The following is a 15,953-nucleotide window of genomic DNA, read 5'->3' on the forward strand; positions in this document are numbered from 1 at the left end:
TTGTCATTTTTTCCTCCCCTAAACTTCTGAGCCACTTAAACATTTCACATAATTGAAAAAGTGTTTGTGTTTCTACATGAAATACTGAGAATTTGATTAACATTAAAGATAATTCTGTATTAAAGAAAATTTAAAATTCATTAATTTTATCAAAGTAAAAGTGAATATAGAATAGAGTAATAAACCCTGTCCTTGTCTGACATGCAAAACTAACTCTTGCAAATCTGTTTATGAAATATTTTTATTTAATTATTGCTGATCTGTTGCAGGAACTCAAGCTTACTATCCTAGCATCAAAAATAAATGAGACTGAAACTGCGATGGCAGAAATTGAAACAGCAGCATCTAAGCAACTTCAACGATTAGCACTGCAAAGTGAGCAGGTCCTCGAAGGGGCACAGAAGAAGCTGCTGATAGCCAATGAGACAGTGGAAGAGTTCAGGATATTTGTAAAGGTATGCACAAAACTGTGGTTTACTGTCTCATAGTTTACTTCAAGCAGCATAAGCAGTGGCCTCTTGCAGAGGATTTGGGGCCTACTTTAACGTTTCTTCCTGATTTCCTGACCCACAAAGAATCTTCTTACTCGTCACATTGCTGAAAATTTCCCTGCCTAAAACTTGTTTTATAGATTGAATTTAAAATTTTCTATTCTGTTTATTAGTATATCTTTCATAATGGTCTTAAATTTATTTCAGGTATGAAATTAAAACAATAAAATAATCGAGACAGGTTGAAGATGAGGGAATTAAATAATTTCCGTTGTGTTTACATTTTGAATATCATCCAAGCAATGACCTAATTTGAGTTCTGGGCTCCTGGCTTCATCCTGGCCCAGCCCTGTCAGTTGCAGGCATTTGAGGAGTGAATCAGCAACTGGAAGATCTCTGTCTCTCAATCTTTGTAGCTCTGGCTTTCAAATAAAGTAAAAATTAATTAATTAATTAATTAATTTTAAAGATTTATTTATTTGATAGTCTCACAGAGAGAGAGAGAAGTAGGGAGGGAGCATGGGAGAGAGAGTGCGAGCGAGCAAGTGAACTTTTATCAACTGCTTAACTCTCTAAAGGACTATAAGGAGCAGATCTGGGTCAGGCCAAAACCAGGAGCCTCCCACATGTTCTCCCACATGGGTAGCAGAGGCCTAGGTATGTGCTGTCTTCCCAGGTGCATTAGCAGGGACCTGGCTCAGAAGTGGGCCAGCCGGGACTCAAACCAGCACTCCAAAATGGGATGCTGGTATTATAAGCAGCAGCCTAACCTGCTATACCACAACACTGCTCCACTCTACTTGTCCCCCCAACCCCTAATTTTTGATTGGAAAGAAAATCATCCATGCAAGAACAAAACAAGCAGAAACTTATTCCATGTCCTGTGATGCTAGGAGACATCTGAATTTCATTCCACAGACTTATCAGGACAGGGAATGAACAGAGGAAGGTAAATGACCTAGCTGAACAAAGAGAAGATAAGCATTAAGTGCCTGCAGATGTGGACCATCTAGAAATTATTCAAAAAGCTGAAGAAAAATAGAAAGGCTTAGGAATTGGCTGCACAAGGAACCACCAAAGTTGAGAACGAAGAAGGAAGAGAAGATACGGTGCTAAAACAGGTAGCTTGTTTGAAAGTCTTTGGAAGGAACTTAAGGACTTCTGGGCTGTGTTTCTGCCCCCTGCGGTCAGGCAGTATTCCTCTGAGGAGAGGCTCTGGATTCAGAGGCACCCAGCCCTGAAGGCTGGGAATCTGGCCATATTAACCCCACTGTGAGTTGTTTTCAACTCTATTTAGTGCCTTTTGTTCTTTGTTTTATGGTCAGTAAACAAATCTTGCCAAGAGATAGACCAAGGTGAGTTCCTTAAGGGCAAGGATGATGTTTTATGAATCTCCACTTCTGCAGCATGTGCCATAGTGCCTTGCAAAGAGTAGTCTTGCAGAAACTATCAGTAACTAAGCATATGAAATATGTATGGGGAATGTGAAATTTTCATGGTAGTTTTTTGACCCTTTAAAGGAAGAGCCAAAATAGATTAACTGTAGTGGCAAAGTAACCTTTCTGCAGATATTGCAATGTTCTTCCCCTGTCCCCACCATCTTAATTCAGATTAAGCTCCTTGCATGACTTTTAGCTTCAGATGGCATGCATTGTTAAAAACCAGTGTATCAAACAATAGATACTGCTGTACATATAAGAAAATATTTTCAATCTATAGACCTTTATAAAAACAATGTCCTCTTACAGAATAAAATTTCATCACCACTTATTGTCTTCCTTCCCAAGAAATGCCCTCGTCATTTGACCCCTTCATTTAGACCCTCCCATAACAATTTGTGTTAAATTAAAAGTGTAGTATTGTATATGTGTTGACATATTGGTATTCTCAAATCAGTTGGTTTTTTTGGTTGCTCTCTATATATGGGTCAGTAGTTTGCATCTCTTACGCTTTTAGTAGAGAATGTACATTGCTACACGTACAGTATAATATTTTTAAATCTCCTTGGGTATTTTTCTTATTTATAAGTACTAACATTTCTGGGTTTATAGGTTCAGTAGGTATGCAAATTACTGGATCTCATCTATAAATGCTATATTCTTCGTTCCCCTAGAAATAGGAACCTGTAACATTTTATGCCATGGTTAATAGTACCCTATTTAGAGGAAATCCTTTGCTTTTGTTTCTTTGGGACTCATAGATATCTTGGGCCTGTACTCATTTTAAAAACATCTACAAATTACATGAAATAAAACATTTTATCTCTATCAATGAAGGTTTCAATTGGTGTGAAGTTAAACCAGTAATGCTTGCCTATGAGGACCCTAGAGGATTATGGAGCATTTGTTTTAGTAAATATCATTTAGTAAGTGTCATTTTCTTCCAAATGTTTGTTAAATAGTCTCACAATTTAACTTACAATGAATGCTATCACTGAATATTGCCATTATCTTGCTGACTACATAAAACTATTTTTATGACTGTTAGGTTCATATACCTTTGTTTTGTTTTATATTAAGCTTAGCGTTTTATTTGTTCAGTTTTTAGCCAGGATATTAAATAGAAAAGATATAATTATAAGATTTATTTAAAATGCCAATTATTGTTTTTCCTAAATTATTCCTTGAATATGGCATTTTACTAAAGAAGGATGAATGAGAACCAGAAGTTTTATAATAGAAAAAAGTTTTCATGACTGAGATATTTGATTACTCTACACTTCATGAGATTTCATGACCTTCATGATATGAGATTGGATGTATCTCTACACGTAAAATACTTTAGCGAAAACCTTATGTCAAAAATCCAAACCTTTTATTTATCTCTAATGATATGGATAATACTTACTAATGAATTGGTATCTAAACTCTAGTGATTCAAGGATGACATACGTATTGGTCCTTCCTATCATTCACTAACAATGATTTAGGATGTAGATGACTTAATAGATGAATTCAGAATTTCTGTGGTTTCATGGCTTTTTAATTTGAATACATTTTAAAGATTATGTAGTAGAGAAGGATATGGTCAAACCACATTTAGTACTCTTTCAGAAGTTTTATACTTTGTTTTAGTTTAGTATTTTAGATTACCTGCATTAGAATAATTTGATTGTATGTGTACAATTGGATGCCAAATCTGTTGAATCAAAATCCCAGGCCAATAATTTGCATTTAACAAATTAATGAAGTGATTAGTGTGTGTAACAAATTTAAAAAACACAACCTTAGTTTTAAAACTTGAATCTATATAACAAACTATGCATCAGTTTGTCCTTTAGTAGCACCTTTTAAAAATGCACAACTTCTAATGGTCATTTGGTATTTTTTTTTCTTGTTTTAAGGCCAATTTGTAGTTGATGGTGGCACCACTGCTGCTCTCTGATACATTTTTCTAATCAAGGACCACCATGAACTCAGTGCCCAAATCATAAACCTTGACAGAGACTGGATAGCTGGATGTTAGGAATGGTCATCCTACTCTTCCTTGTACAAGTACATATACCCCTGGAACTAGTCAGATGTGTTTGGGAGACACTTATCTGAGGCAACATACTATCAGTGACTTCCTGAATCCTACTGTTAGGTCTAAGCTACTATCTGTTTAAAGAGTTAAGACTTATGTAATGAGTCGCTCTTCTACCCAAACCTAATTTTCTTTCCTACTGCTCCCCAGCATTCATCCATATTGGACTTATTTCTATCTTTACTCAAGTTCTCCTTGTTATCTAAAAGTCTCTCCCCCTACTTGCTGTAGTTTTCAGATTTATCTGAGTGCCTTACTCTTTCATGAATCCTTTCTTTAACTCCATGGTTAAGAGGATAGAGCCCAACCCTGCCACTTCCTAGGTATGTCATCTCAGACATGTGACTTCATCCTCTCTGCTTTAGTTTCCCTTTCCCTATCTGGTGTAATAATGGGACAAAGTTATGATTAGAATTTAAATAATTTGTCATAGCTAAAGCTCAGAACAGTACCTGTTATACCAGAAATGCTATCGATGTATCAACTCTTAGTAGTAGTAGTAATTGGAGTATGATTCTTATTTATTTCCTGAACATTTTTGTGTGTACCATATAAATTAACACAAACTTGTGTTGTTTTCCGGTAAGATTATGGCTAACTTGTGGGCAGGGGCATGTCATTTCTGATCCTCAGAGTACTGGCACATAATAGGACTCATCAAATTCTTGAGGAATTAGTTTCATACATGCTTCAAGAATGATGCTCATAATGATGCTCAGAAGGAAAACTCTGAAATCTGGGGCTATGCATATTACTTAATGAGCACTGTTAAGAAATGAACACCGTACCTATATAGAACATTATGCATATCAGGACTCATACTATACATAGTGTGTTAGGATATCATGTACACAAAAGTACTTAATAAATATTATTAGTAGAATTAATAGTAATAATGTTTGTTCTGGCCCTGTTGTGGAATCTGCGTTCCCTTTAGTCTTTTCATTTATTCATAGGATACAACCAGATTATAGAAGAGGTGGAGTAGCCATCTGTTCTAGATCTAGTCTTGAATATGGAATTTTGCCCCAGGGTGAAATCAAGTGTTTTGAGCATCTGGGCTGGATATATGTGGCAGAGCTGAGGCTATGAATTCCCCTAATAACTGAATAAAACACACTGGGGAAATTTCTAGAAGTATTTGCTCAGTTTGACTCGGCCCTGATATACAGGCTTGTTCATGTGTTTGTATGTGAGAGTCACATGCCAAGCACCATCTTCTCAATATTTTTAGTTTCTGTTGTTAGCTATGAAATAAATACCAGCCAAAGAACAATATTTAGTTGGAAGCTTAAGTGATTTCATCCTCAATATGTACTTGCTTTGATAAGATTTAGTAAGATGTTTTCCTCATATGAGTTTCTTGCTTCTTTGGTAAAAGCATTTGTGGAGCATTACCACTTTATTTTTACATATATAATTGTTAATACACTGGCCCTGATATACTCTCATAAATATATTTAAATAGTTTTAATATTTCTGTGATGCAATCCAACTAGAATTAACTGTTTCATCCCATCTTATAACGAAAAGGAAAATTACAGCTGTTTTAGAAAAAGTTTTTAATAAAAATGCATTACCTTAAGTGGATGAGCTTTAAATATGCAAATTCTATCTCAATAAAGCTGTTTAAGAAGCTATTAAGAAAATACATTAAGGCAAGAAACCATGATGGTAATGGTGACTTAGAGAATTTGATTAGACAATTATCTCCTTCCTCACAATCTAATCTTATTGAGAAAAGTCTAATCAATCCATAACATTCTATGAAACTCAAAATTGTACATAGCTAGCTAACACAAAGCTTCATTGGTAAAAACTGGAAAACTAAAACAAGCACAAAAAACGACCAAATGAAAAACAGGAAAATTAGATGTAATAAAACTGAAGTGGAATAGCTTACTGTTCCCCAAATAATATTATTGGCTGATTGCAATCAATTACATTACTAAAATTGGAAATAGAGTAGCTGTAAGTTGAGATGTACACTCAAGAAAGTATTCTAATTTTGAAAATGTCCTCAGATACTGAGACAATTACCAGCCCACGATATTCTAAGAATTGCAAGAAGGCTGATAGAAGTTGCTAAAAATTCAGTTAGCATTTATTGAAATTTTACCTTGTATCATATAGTATTTTTACTTATCTTGAAAATAAAGCATTAGCCAAGGGCATTATTCAACTGATGCAAATGGACTGGAACTTTTTAAAACTTACAGTGCTTTAAACAATTGATTATTTAAGGAGTTTTTTTTTATGGTTTGCAGTCTTTTAAAGTTGCTTTGGCAGGAACTGAGCAGATTTTGAGCTTGTAAGATAAGGCAACTTTGTAATGGATAGAAGAAAAGTAAAAATTTTTTTTAAAATCCATGCATATGAGAAGCCTTCTAAAATTAATGGGAAATGCATATTATAAAAAAAACTGTGCATGGATTTCAAATATTTTTCACCAAAATAAGCATATTTTTTAAAATACCTGTTTTTAAGAATATCTATTTATCTATTTAAAAGGCAACTTGGAGAGGCGAGTCGAGGGGCAAAAAGAAGAGAGAGAGAAAAACAGAGGGAGAGGAAGAGAGAGATATCTTGGATTCACTCCTCAAATGGCTGCAATATCCAGGTCTGGACCACAGTGAAGTCAGGATCCAGGAGCTCCATCCTGGTCTCCCACATGGGTAGCAGTGGCCCAAGTACTTGGGCCATCTTCTGTTGCTTTCCTAGGTACATTAGCAGGAAGGTGGATCGGAAGAGTAGCCAGGTCTCAAACCAGCACTCTGATATGGGATGCCCACATCACTAGTGGAGGCTCAACCTACTATACTACAACGTCAACCCTAATAAACTTATTTTTTAATTTCATTTTCTCAAAATCTCTTTGAAGTACCTTTGTATGAAAGCAGAAAATTTACTTTGATACATGAGTGGAATGTAAAATATTTTAATGAACTTAGGTGAAAGCTCTACTATAAATATTTAAAGTACATTTTAGAATAGAAGAGGATTATTCATGTACTATTATGTATGTTTCAACAAAGTAACAGCACTTTGTAATGTGGAAATGCATTTCATTTTTATTTGTTTCCATTATTTAAAAATTTCTTATTTAGTTATATTCATTTTCTTTGAAACAGAGAGACAGATGGACGTAGATCTATATGCTGGTTTACTCTCCAAATGCTAGCAACAGCAAGGACTGAGTCAGACCAAAGCCAGGAACCTGGAACTCAAGAACCAGAGTACCTTCTGACTTCTAGAGTATACATAAGGAGGAATCTAGATTGGGTGGGAGGTAGCCTGGACTTGAGCCAGTCATTCCAGTGTGGGTTGTGAGCATCCTAAGTAGCAAATTACCTACTGTGCCAAACACTCATCCTAGTAAATGCACTTTTGAAAAGGATTTATTTATTTATTTGAAAGTCAGAGTAACGGAGAGTCAGAGATCTTCCATCTGATGCTCAGTGGCCACAACTACCAGGACGGGGCCAGGCCAAAGTCAGGAGCCAAGAGTAGGAGCTTTTCCTGGGTTTCTCATATGGGTGGCAGGGGCCCAAGTACTTGGGCCATCTTTTGCTGCTTTTCCAGGACATTAGCAAAGAGCTGAATTGAAAATGGAGCAACCAGGACACAAACTCGTACCCATATGAGATGACAGTGTTGCAGTGCACTACACCACGATGCTGACCCCAGCAAATGCACTTTAAGTGATGTGTACAGTGTATATTATTTAATAACAGTGCTGCTCATTATGTAGGCTACCAAGTGCTGGTTGGTTCCACCTCATTTAAGTACCTCTTTTTTTATGACACTTGAATTGTATATGTGGGTGGTTCCTGAGCTGCTTCTATTATCATTCATTCCAGCTTAGAAATTCTGTTGGAATGCATTAGGTTTTAAATGCAGATTGGAACATACAATCACCCATCCAAATCCTTTTGTACTTCTTTGTACAGTGCTAGTCATACAACTTAGCACCAGTATTATGATCTTTCTCTCAGTTCTGTTATGATTTATCATATGCCTGTAAATCACCCAATACCCTAGACTTCCAATTCCAGCATCTTCAATTCCAATTACTAATCCAGTCATCATATACCTTATCTATGGTTCTCAACAAAGTAGGTTTGTGAGCTGGAAGGCCACGCCTTCGCCACGCCCCTCTGTGACCTCATGCCCCTACCTGATACCTTCACCACGCCCCTGTGTGGCCTCATTCCCCTACCTGGCCACACCTGGGTGCCCACCAACCAATCAGGTTAATTAACCACTCTTCTTTGGAAGTGGGTTAAAAGCCGGGACACAGTGTGCCCCACCCGTCTCTTCTTCCCTGGCCTCTTGCCAGGAGGGGGCTTGCTGTAGCCCTGCGCCTCCAGGGCACATAGCCTTCGGGCCACCCTCCCTAGGCTTCCTGGCCCAGATACAGGCCTAGATGCTCTTCCATGTGGCTGGTTCCTGGTGCTCGGTATAAACCCCTATTTACCTCTCTCTTAAATAAAGCTCTCACTCTCCTATGCATCTTTCTCACTAAGTAAAAGCTTAAAACGTGCCATGCTGCCTCATTTATCTGTGCCAGTATTTAGAATTCTTCTCTAAATATTAGTCAAGAACCCTCTTGCGCTTATTAATATCGGGGATTTAGTAATAAGCCCGTGGTGAAATCGTATGGCACCCCAAATTCTGGTAGCACATGTGGCACCCCAGATAGCATTTCTAGGGAACCTTAAGGGGCCACATTTCAGTAGAGATTTTAGGGGTCTTGTCCGATTTCAGTTCCACTGATCATAGAGAGCATTTGGAGGATGTAGGTGTTGTTGGTTTTATTACTGACTAGGAGATACTGCTCATATTCAGTGCCCAGGAGCCAAGGATATTAAATATTCTGCATTATAACAACACCACATAGTAAACAGTTGTTTTCTGCTTTTACTGAAGTTCCAGTCTATGTCAACAGTGCCAAATCATAATAATGAGGACAATGTTTAGGGATAAAGGAAAGAAAGTTTCATCTACTGGTATATGAGGAAGATAGCAGACTTTGAGGTCTCAAGTACTACAGTCCTGCTTAAGAAGGGTAGTTTAGGGCTTTTTTTTTTTCTTTAGAGATTTATTTATTTATTTGAAAGTCAAAGTTATACAGAGAGAGGAGAGGAAGAGACAGAGAAAGAGGTCTTCTATCCACTGGTTCACTCCCCAAGTGACTGCAATGGCTGGAGTTGCACCAATCCAGAGCCAGGAGCCAGGAGCCAGGAGCTTCCTCCAGGTCTTCCTATGTGGGTGCAGGTGCCCAAGCACTTGGACCATCTTCTACTTCTTTCCCAGCAGTAGCAGAGAGCTGGATCAAAAGTGGAGCAGCTGGGTCTCGAACTGGCACCCATTTGGGATGCCAGCTGTACCCACTATGCCACAGCACTGGCTCCAGGGACTTTTAAGGAGTACAAAAGGTTGGCTGCATGAAGACATGGCTATTTGCTATTTGGGAGTAGATAGGTGCTGAAGTTATTGTGGATATAACAGGGTATCTTGGCTTGATGACTGAACGTTATCATGAAGAAGGGAAAGCAGGGAATTCAGCACAGTTGTTTAGCTACAAAATGTTATTTGGCTAAGAGCTGTAAGAGGAAAGTATTGTGTTAAGACAGTCCAGGGTTTTATTAATGAGAATGAAGCCCACTCAGGCTAGAGCCCATGCTTACTGCATCCTTAGTTATTTGTGCCTATTTGCATTCCACTACAATAAATTCAAACCTCTGATCATGCTGACCAGGTAGGGCCAGATTACTTTGCAATTTCAACTGGCTTTTTCAAGGTCAGTTTTTGAAATTCACAAGCAAACATTATTGATCTGTTTGAACAGACACTTTAGTTAGTCACAGGCTTAGTAGTTACCAGAGTATGAAAACAAAAAGAAGAAATGTATTTGGTTTGTTACAGTCCAAAATACCAAAAATTTACCCATTAAGAAATATTACTCTTGGCCGGCGCCGCAGCTCACTAGGCTAATCCTCCGCCTTGCAGCGCCGGCACACTTGGTTCTAGTCCCGGTCGTGGCGCCGGATTCTGTCCCGGTTGCCCCTCTTCCAGGCCAGCTCTCTGCTTTGGCCTGGGAGTGCAGTGGAGGATGGCCCAAGTGCTTGGGCCCTGCACCCCATGGGAGACCAAGAGAAGTACCTGGCTCCTGCCATCGGATCAGCGCGGTGCACCGGCCGCAGCACACCAGCCGCGGCGGCCATTGGAGGGTGAACCAACAGCAAAAGGAAGACCTTTCTCTCTGTCTCTCTCACTGTCCACTCTGCCTGTCAAAAAAAAAAAAAAAAAAAAAAAAAAAAAAGAAAAGAAAAGAAAAGAAATATTACTCTTAGCCTTATTACCAATAATTACAAAAATTTGAAAAATCTACATTTCTTTGACCATCATTTCTTTAACTAACAGTGTGACATTGTTTGACCTGATTGCAATCTCAAATTCATTGACCTTACCATGTTTTCATTATTTCCATCATCCTTCCCATTGGGCTTTCACTTCCCTTATCAGGCAGTGTGCATTCATTTCTATCATGGTAACTTTCTTAAATATATCAACTTCATAATCTTTCCTTTCATATTCATATGGAAAAAGTCAAACCAAGTCTACTTTGACCCTTTGACAACTTTGCACCTAAATTTAAGCAGGCAATTATGGCTAAAGAAAAACACAACAGTGGTAGTGGTCTTTTTTTTTTTAAGATTTATTTATTTCTTTGAAATACAGAGTTACAGAGAGGCAGAGGCAGAGGCAGAGAGAGAGATCTTCCATCCACTGGTTCACTCCCCAAATGGCGGCAATGGCCAGAGCTGCACCAATCCAAAGCCAGGAGCCAGGAGCTTCCTCTGGGTCTCCCATGTAGGTGCAGGGGGCCCACAGCTTTCCCAGGCCTTAGCAGAGAGCTAGATCAGACGTGGAGCAGCCAAGACTCCAACTGGTGCCCATATGGGATGCCGGCACTGTAGGCAGCGGCTTTACCCACTATGCCACAGTACTGGCCTTGCTAGTAGTCTTAATTAAATTAACAACCAATACCTTCTAATAGACTGTTGGTACTATCTGATAATCTTACTAGATTTTCCCAGTGCATTCAGGTTGAAAGTTCCCCCAAACAATTCTGTCTTCTAGATGGTAAGGCCCAAAATTTGGGATCGTCTTTGTCCTTCCTTTTCTCTCACACTGTGTTTCTAATCCCTTACCAAATCCTGTCTTCTATTACTTGAAAATACATCCCAAATTCTTCGTGTTACCATCATTGTAGTCCTGGTACAGGTTATCATCATTCCTTGCTTGTACCTTTGCATTAGTCTCTCATTCTTCCTCTTAAGCTATTGCTCCAGAACAGTCTTTGCTCCATCAGTTAGCAGGAACCTGGAACTCCATCCAGGTCTCCCATGTCGATGGCAAGTGCCCTAGAACTTGGGCCGTCCTTTGCTGCTTTCCCAGGCATATTTAGCCGAGAGCTGGATTCAAGGCAGAGCGGCGGGGATATGAACTGACAGCGTAGGCAGTGGCTTAACCTGCTGCATCACAATGCCAGCTTCTCCAGGAACCTTTTGAAGTGTTTTGTATGTTTCCCAAATGTTTTTCCCTATTGTGTAGATTGACTTGTTGCTCTCTTGATTATTTCCTTTACTTGCAGAAGGTTTTAGTTTGATACAGTCCCTCTTATTTTTGTTTAGGTTACCTGTGGTCTTGTTTTCTTATTCAAAAAGTTTTGCCCAGCCCAATCTCACAGAGGTTTTGCCTGTATTTCCTTCTAGGAGTTTCAAGGATTCTAGTCTTCTATTTAAATCTTTAATCCATTTCTATTTTATTTTAATGTGTGATGTAAGATAAGAGTCCAATTCCATTCCTTTGCATGTGGATATTTAGTTTTCCCATCACCATTTATCTACTTATTTTTCCAGCACCAGTTTTTATGAGATTGAAATTGTCCTTTCCCCATTATGTATTCTTGGCACCCTTGTTGAACATAAGTTGATTGTACATACATGGATTTGTTTATAGGCTCTGTGTTCTATTGGTCCATATGTCTGGTTCGTTCTCTCTCTCTCTCTCTCTCTCTCTCTCTCTCTCTCTCTCTCTCTATTTGTGTGTGTGTGTGTGTGTGCACTAAGGAGCTGAACATGCATTTCTCCAAAGGAGGCATACCAACAGCCAACAGGTATATGAAAAAAATACTCAATGACCTTCATCATCAGGGAGAGATACATATTAAAACCACAATGAGATTACACATCACACCTGTCAGAAGGGCCATTATAAAACCTTCTAAAAAACAGTAAGTGTGGGTGAGGATGTGTAGAAGTTGGAACATTTATATACTCTTCCTAGAAAGTAATAATGGCATGGAAACTATGAAAACCATTATGGACATTCCTCGAAATGTCAAAAAGGTAAATATCATATGAGTCAGAATTCCCTATTCTGGGTATTTCTTTAAAAAGTATTGAAGTCAAGGTTTGAATAGATATTACCACCCCCTATATTCCTAGCCACATTATTCACAATAACTAAAATGTAGAAACAACCCAAATGCTCATAAGCAGCTGAGTGGGTAAAGAAAATGTATTACATACTGTAGAATACTATTCAGCTTTACAAAAGAAGGAAATTCTGTAGTATGTGACAATGTAGGTGAACCTTGAAGGCATTATTTTATGTGAAAGAACCAGTCACAGAAAGACAAATACCACATGATTCTACTTACTCATGTATCTAGAATAGTCAAATTCATAGACTCAAAACGTGTATTGGGCTTGGGAAAAGTAGGAATTAGAAAGTTATTAATCAATAAGCATATATTTTCAGTCAAGCTAGATGATTAAACTTGAAATTATCTGTATAACATTGCATCTGTAGTAAGAAGTAATATACACTTAAAATTTTTTCTTACCTAAGTAAAATTAAAGGAAAAGTCCATGAAGGTAGTAGTTTACTCGAGAAAGAGAGAGAAACAATTAAATGACCTGGCCTGCTTTATGGCACAGCAGTTTAAGCTGCCCTGTGACACACTGGCATCCCCTATCAGAGAGCCTGTTAGAGTACCAGCTGCGCTGCTTCCTATCCAGCTCTTAGCTAATGCATCTGGAAGGCAGCAGAAAATGGCCCTGGTGCTGGAAGCCCTGCCGTCCTTATGGGAAACCCAGATGGAGTTTCAGGCTCCTGGCTTCAGCCTGGCCTAGCCTCAGAAGTTGAAGCCATTTTGGGAATAAAGCAGCAGATAGAAGAGCTCTCTGTATATCTCTCTCTCTCTCACTCTCACTCTGCCCTTCAAACATGTAAAATAAATATTTTTTAAAAAGAACTAAATCATTGGTATGAATCCATATATATGAATAAGTTTATATAATAAAGCTGAAATGTATTTTTCAAAAAGACTATGAGATTGTGAGACTAAAGGTACAACTAAAACATAGTTATCCAAAAGATTTTTTTAAAAAAAAAGAATTTAACAATTTGATATCCTGGTGCAGTTTGTACTAGCTCATAACAACCTAAAACTTCCCAACTCCATGTTCATGTTGGCCTATTTAAGTCAATCTTCTTGCAATAAATTAAAACAAAAATCATTAATTAAGACAAAAAAAGGTTATTTCATATGATAAGACTCGATAATTTGAAATAAAATGTCATAAATCTTTATGAACCTGACAACATGGTAGGCAAAATTTGATAAAGAAACAAAAAGAAATTCATGCATCTATAGGTATATTTACTGTCCTGTGGTACATTTAATTTATACTATATTCAGAAATCAATAATTCAAGTAGAGAAAATGTGAGTAAGGCTACTTTCTTTTACAATTCTTGTGAAACATTCATAAAAACTACTTTTGTTAAAAGCCACAAACTTCAACAGGCTTAAAAGAGGGAAAATACTTTTGGCTGTCTAACTTGAATATGTTGTAATATAACTATGACTTAGCAAATAAGCAACCAAAGTTTATTTATGCACTTAGAAATTCCAGAGTTCTCTGTGATTTAGGTTAAGGTGGAAATAAAAGGTGAATTCATGAACTATTTCTTAATGAACAGTGAGAATATCAAAACTTTTGGAATTCAACCAAAACTCAACTTTAAATCCAGTATGCTAGAAAAAGAAAACAAAGGAAATAGAATTAGGGAGGGGTACATAGGAATCTTAGACTATGTGTATACTGCATTTTTTTTCATTTTAAAGTAAATTTGATTAAGTTTCTGTATGGGCAGAGAGCAAAGCTGGCAAACCTGCCTAATGGAGAGCACATCCTCTGGTCCTATTTGCCTAAGGATCTTGAACACCAACCCCACACAGCCTTAAAGTCCAGGCTACAGACTCACCCATGCAGGGAGCCTAACTATTAACCCTTTCCAACCATGGGGCATGCCTTGGAACCATCTGGCCAGGGATCACTGACTAGGATCCCTGGTTACAACCCTACCTGGCTGTGGAATCCAGCCTGTAGCCCTGCTCATTTGTTGAGCACAACCTGTTGCCACACCTGGACAAGGGACCCAGACACTAACACTACCAGGTCATAGAACATAGTCGGTAACCCCAAGTGATCATGAAGACCAGCTTGTAGCCCCACTCAACCACAGAGCATATTCTGCAGCTAGCTTCAACAGAGGGCTTACTGATAACCCCACCCAACCAAAGAGAAAAATAAAAGTCACACCAAGGCAGAGAACCCCATCAGTGACTTACCTAACCACAAGGTACAGCTTGTGCCCCTGCCTGACTGTGGAACACAGTGTGGCAAACTTGAGTGAAGAGTCCACCCAGCAATACCACTTGACTAGGGAGCACAGCCTGAGCTCCTCCAATTGGTGATTGTGGAGCCCAACCTAGAAGCCCTGCTCAGTTGCAAAGTGGAGCTAAATGATATAGACTGAAACCCTGCGTAAGCAGAGACCAGAATGGAGCCCAGCCAGTGATCCTGTGTGACTGCAGAGCCCAGCCAGTAGCCCTGCTTGACCTCAGAATATGGGCAGTGCTCTGCCCAACTAGAGCACCTAACAACAAGTACTGCCTGTTCACAATGCTACCCACTGGTCTGTCCAAAACCAATGGTTGGACATACCAGTGAAAGTCTATCCCTGCTGAAACAAATATATAAAGATTATAAGAAATGGTTGCTTCCTAAAATTTACAGACATTCATGTAAGGATATAAGGATAATGAAGAATCAGAGAAATATCATAAAATGAAACTAATAAAACTCCAATAACTGACTCTAAATAAATGAACTGAATGGCAAAGTATTCAAATTAGTCCTCTGAAAGAAATTCAGTGAAAGGTAACACTACAGAAAACTGGATGAAATTAAGAAAGCAATACATGAAGAAAATGAAGAGTTCAACAAAGAAATAGAAACCATTTTTTAAAAAGGGATGAGATCTTAGAAATGACGAATATTACAACTGAAATGAAAAATTCAATAGAGAGCCTCAAGAGCATATTCAGTAAAGCATAAGAAAGATTCAATGTGGTCTGGCTTTGTGGGTTAAACTGCCTCTTGCAATGCCAGCATCCCATATTACATTGCTGGTTCAAGTTCCAAATGCTATCCTTCCCATTCATACTTGGCATTAAACATCCAAGTCAGATACTAGGATGGAGTTCCTACTTCCAGGCTTTAGCCTGGCCCAGCCTGGCTCTTGTGGCCATTTGAGGAATGAACCAGCCAAAGGAATATCACTCTGTGTCTTTACCTTTCAAACAAATAAGTAAATCTTAAAAAGGAACATTCAGTGAACTCATTGACAAGTTATTTTAAAGTATCCAATCAATCAGAGAAGTAAAAAGAATAAAAAAAGAGTAAAGAAAGCCTACAATACTTTCAGTATATCATCAAACCAAACAAAATATGTTACAAGGATTTAATTAAGAAAAGAAAAAAAGATACTAAAAATCTATTTAAAGAAATAATGG

General features: G+C 38.1%; 1 protein-coding gene across 11 annotated transcripts in view; it reads left to right on the forward strand.

Moving 5' to 3' along the window:
- CNTLN (centlein) overlaps positions 1–15,953 on the forward strand; it is a 388,354-nt gene that overhangs the window by 342,400 nt on the left and 30,001 nt on the right. For all 11 annotated transcript variants that reach the window (XM_008254476.5, XM_070052688.2, XM_070052657.2 and 8 more), the window contains one exon: positions 270–455. In XM_008254476.5, the coding sequence (XP_008252698.5) occupies positions 270–455 (186 nt within the window). The remainder of the gene's footprint in view (positions 1–269; positions 456–15,953) is intronic.

This window comes from Oryctolagus cuniculus, chromosome 1 (assembly GCF_051225735.1).
Source record: "Oryctolagus cuniculus isolate XC-2025 breed Fujian yellow rabbit chromosome 1, ASM5122573v1, whole genome shotgun sequence".
NCBI classification, from domain to species: domain Eukaryota; kingdom Metazoa; phylum Chordata; class Mammalia; order Lagomorpha; family Leporidae; genus Oryctolagus; species Oryctolagus cuniculus.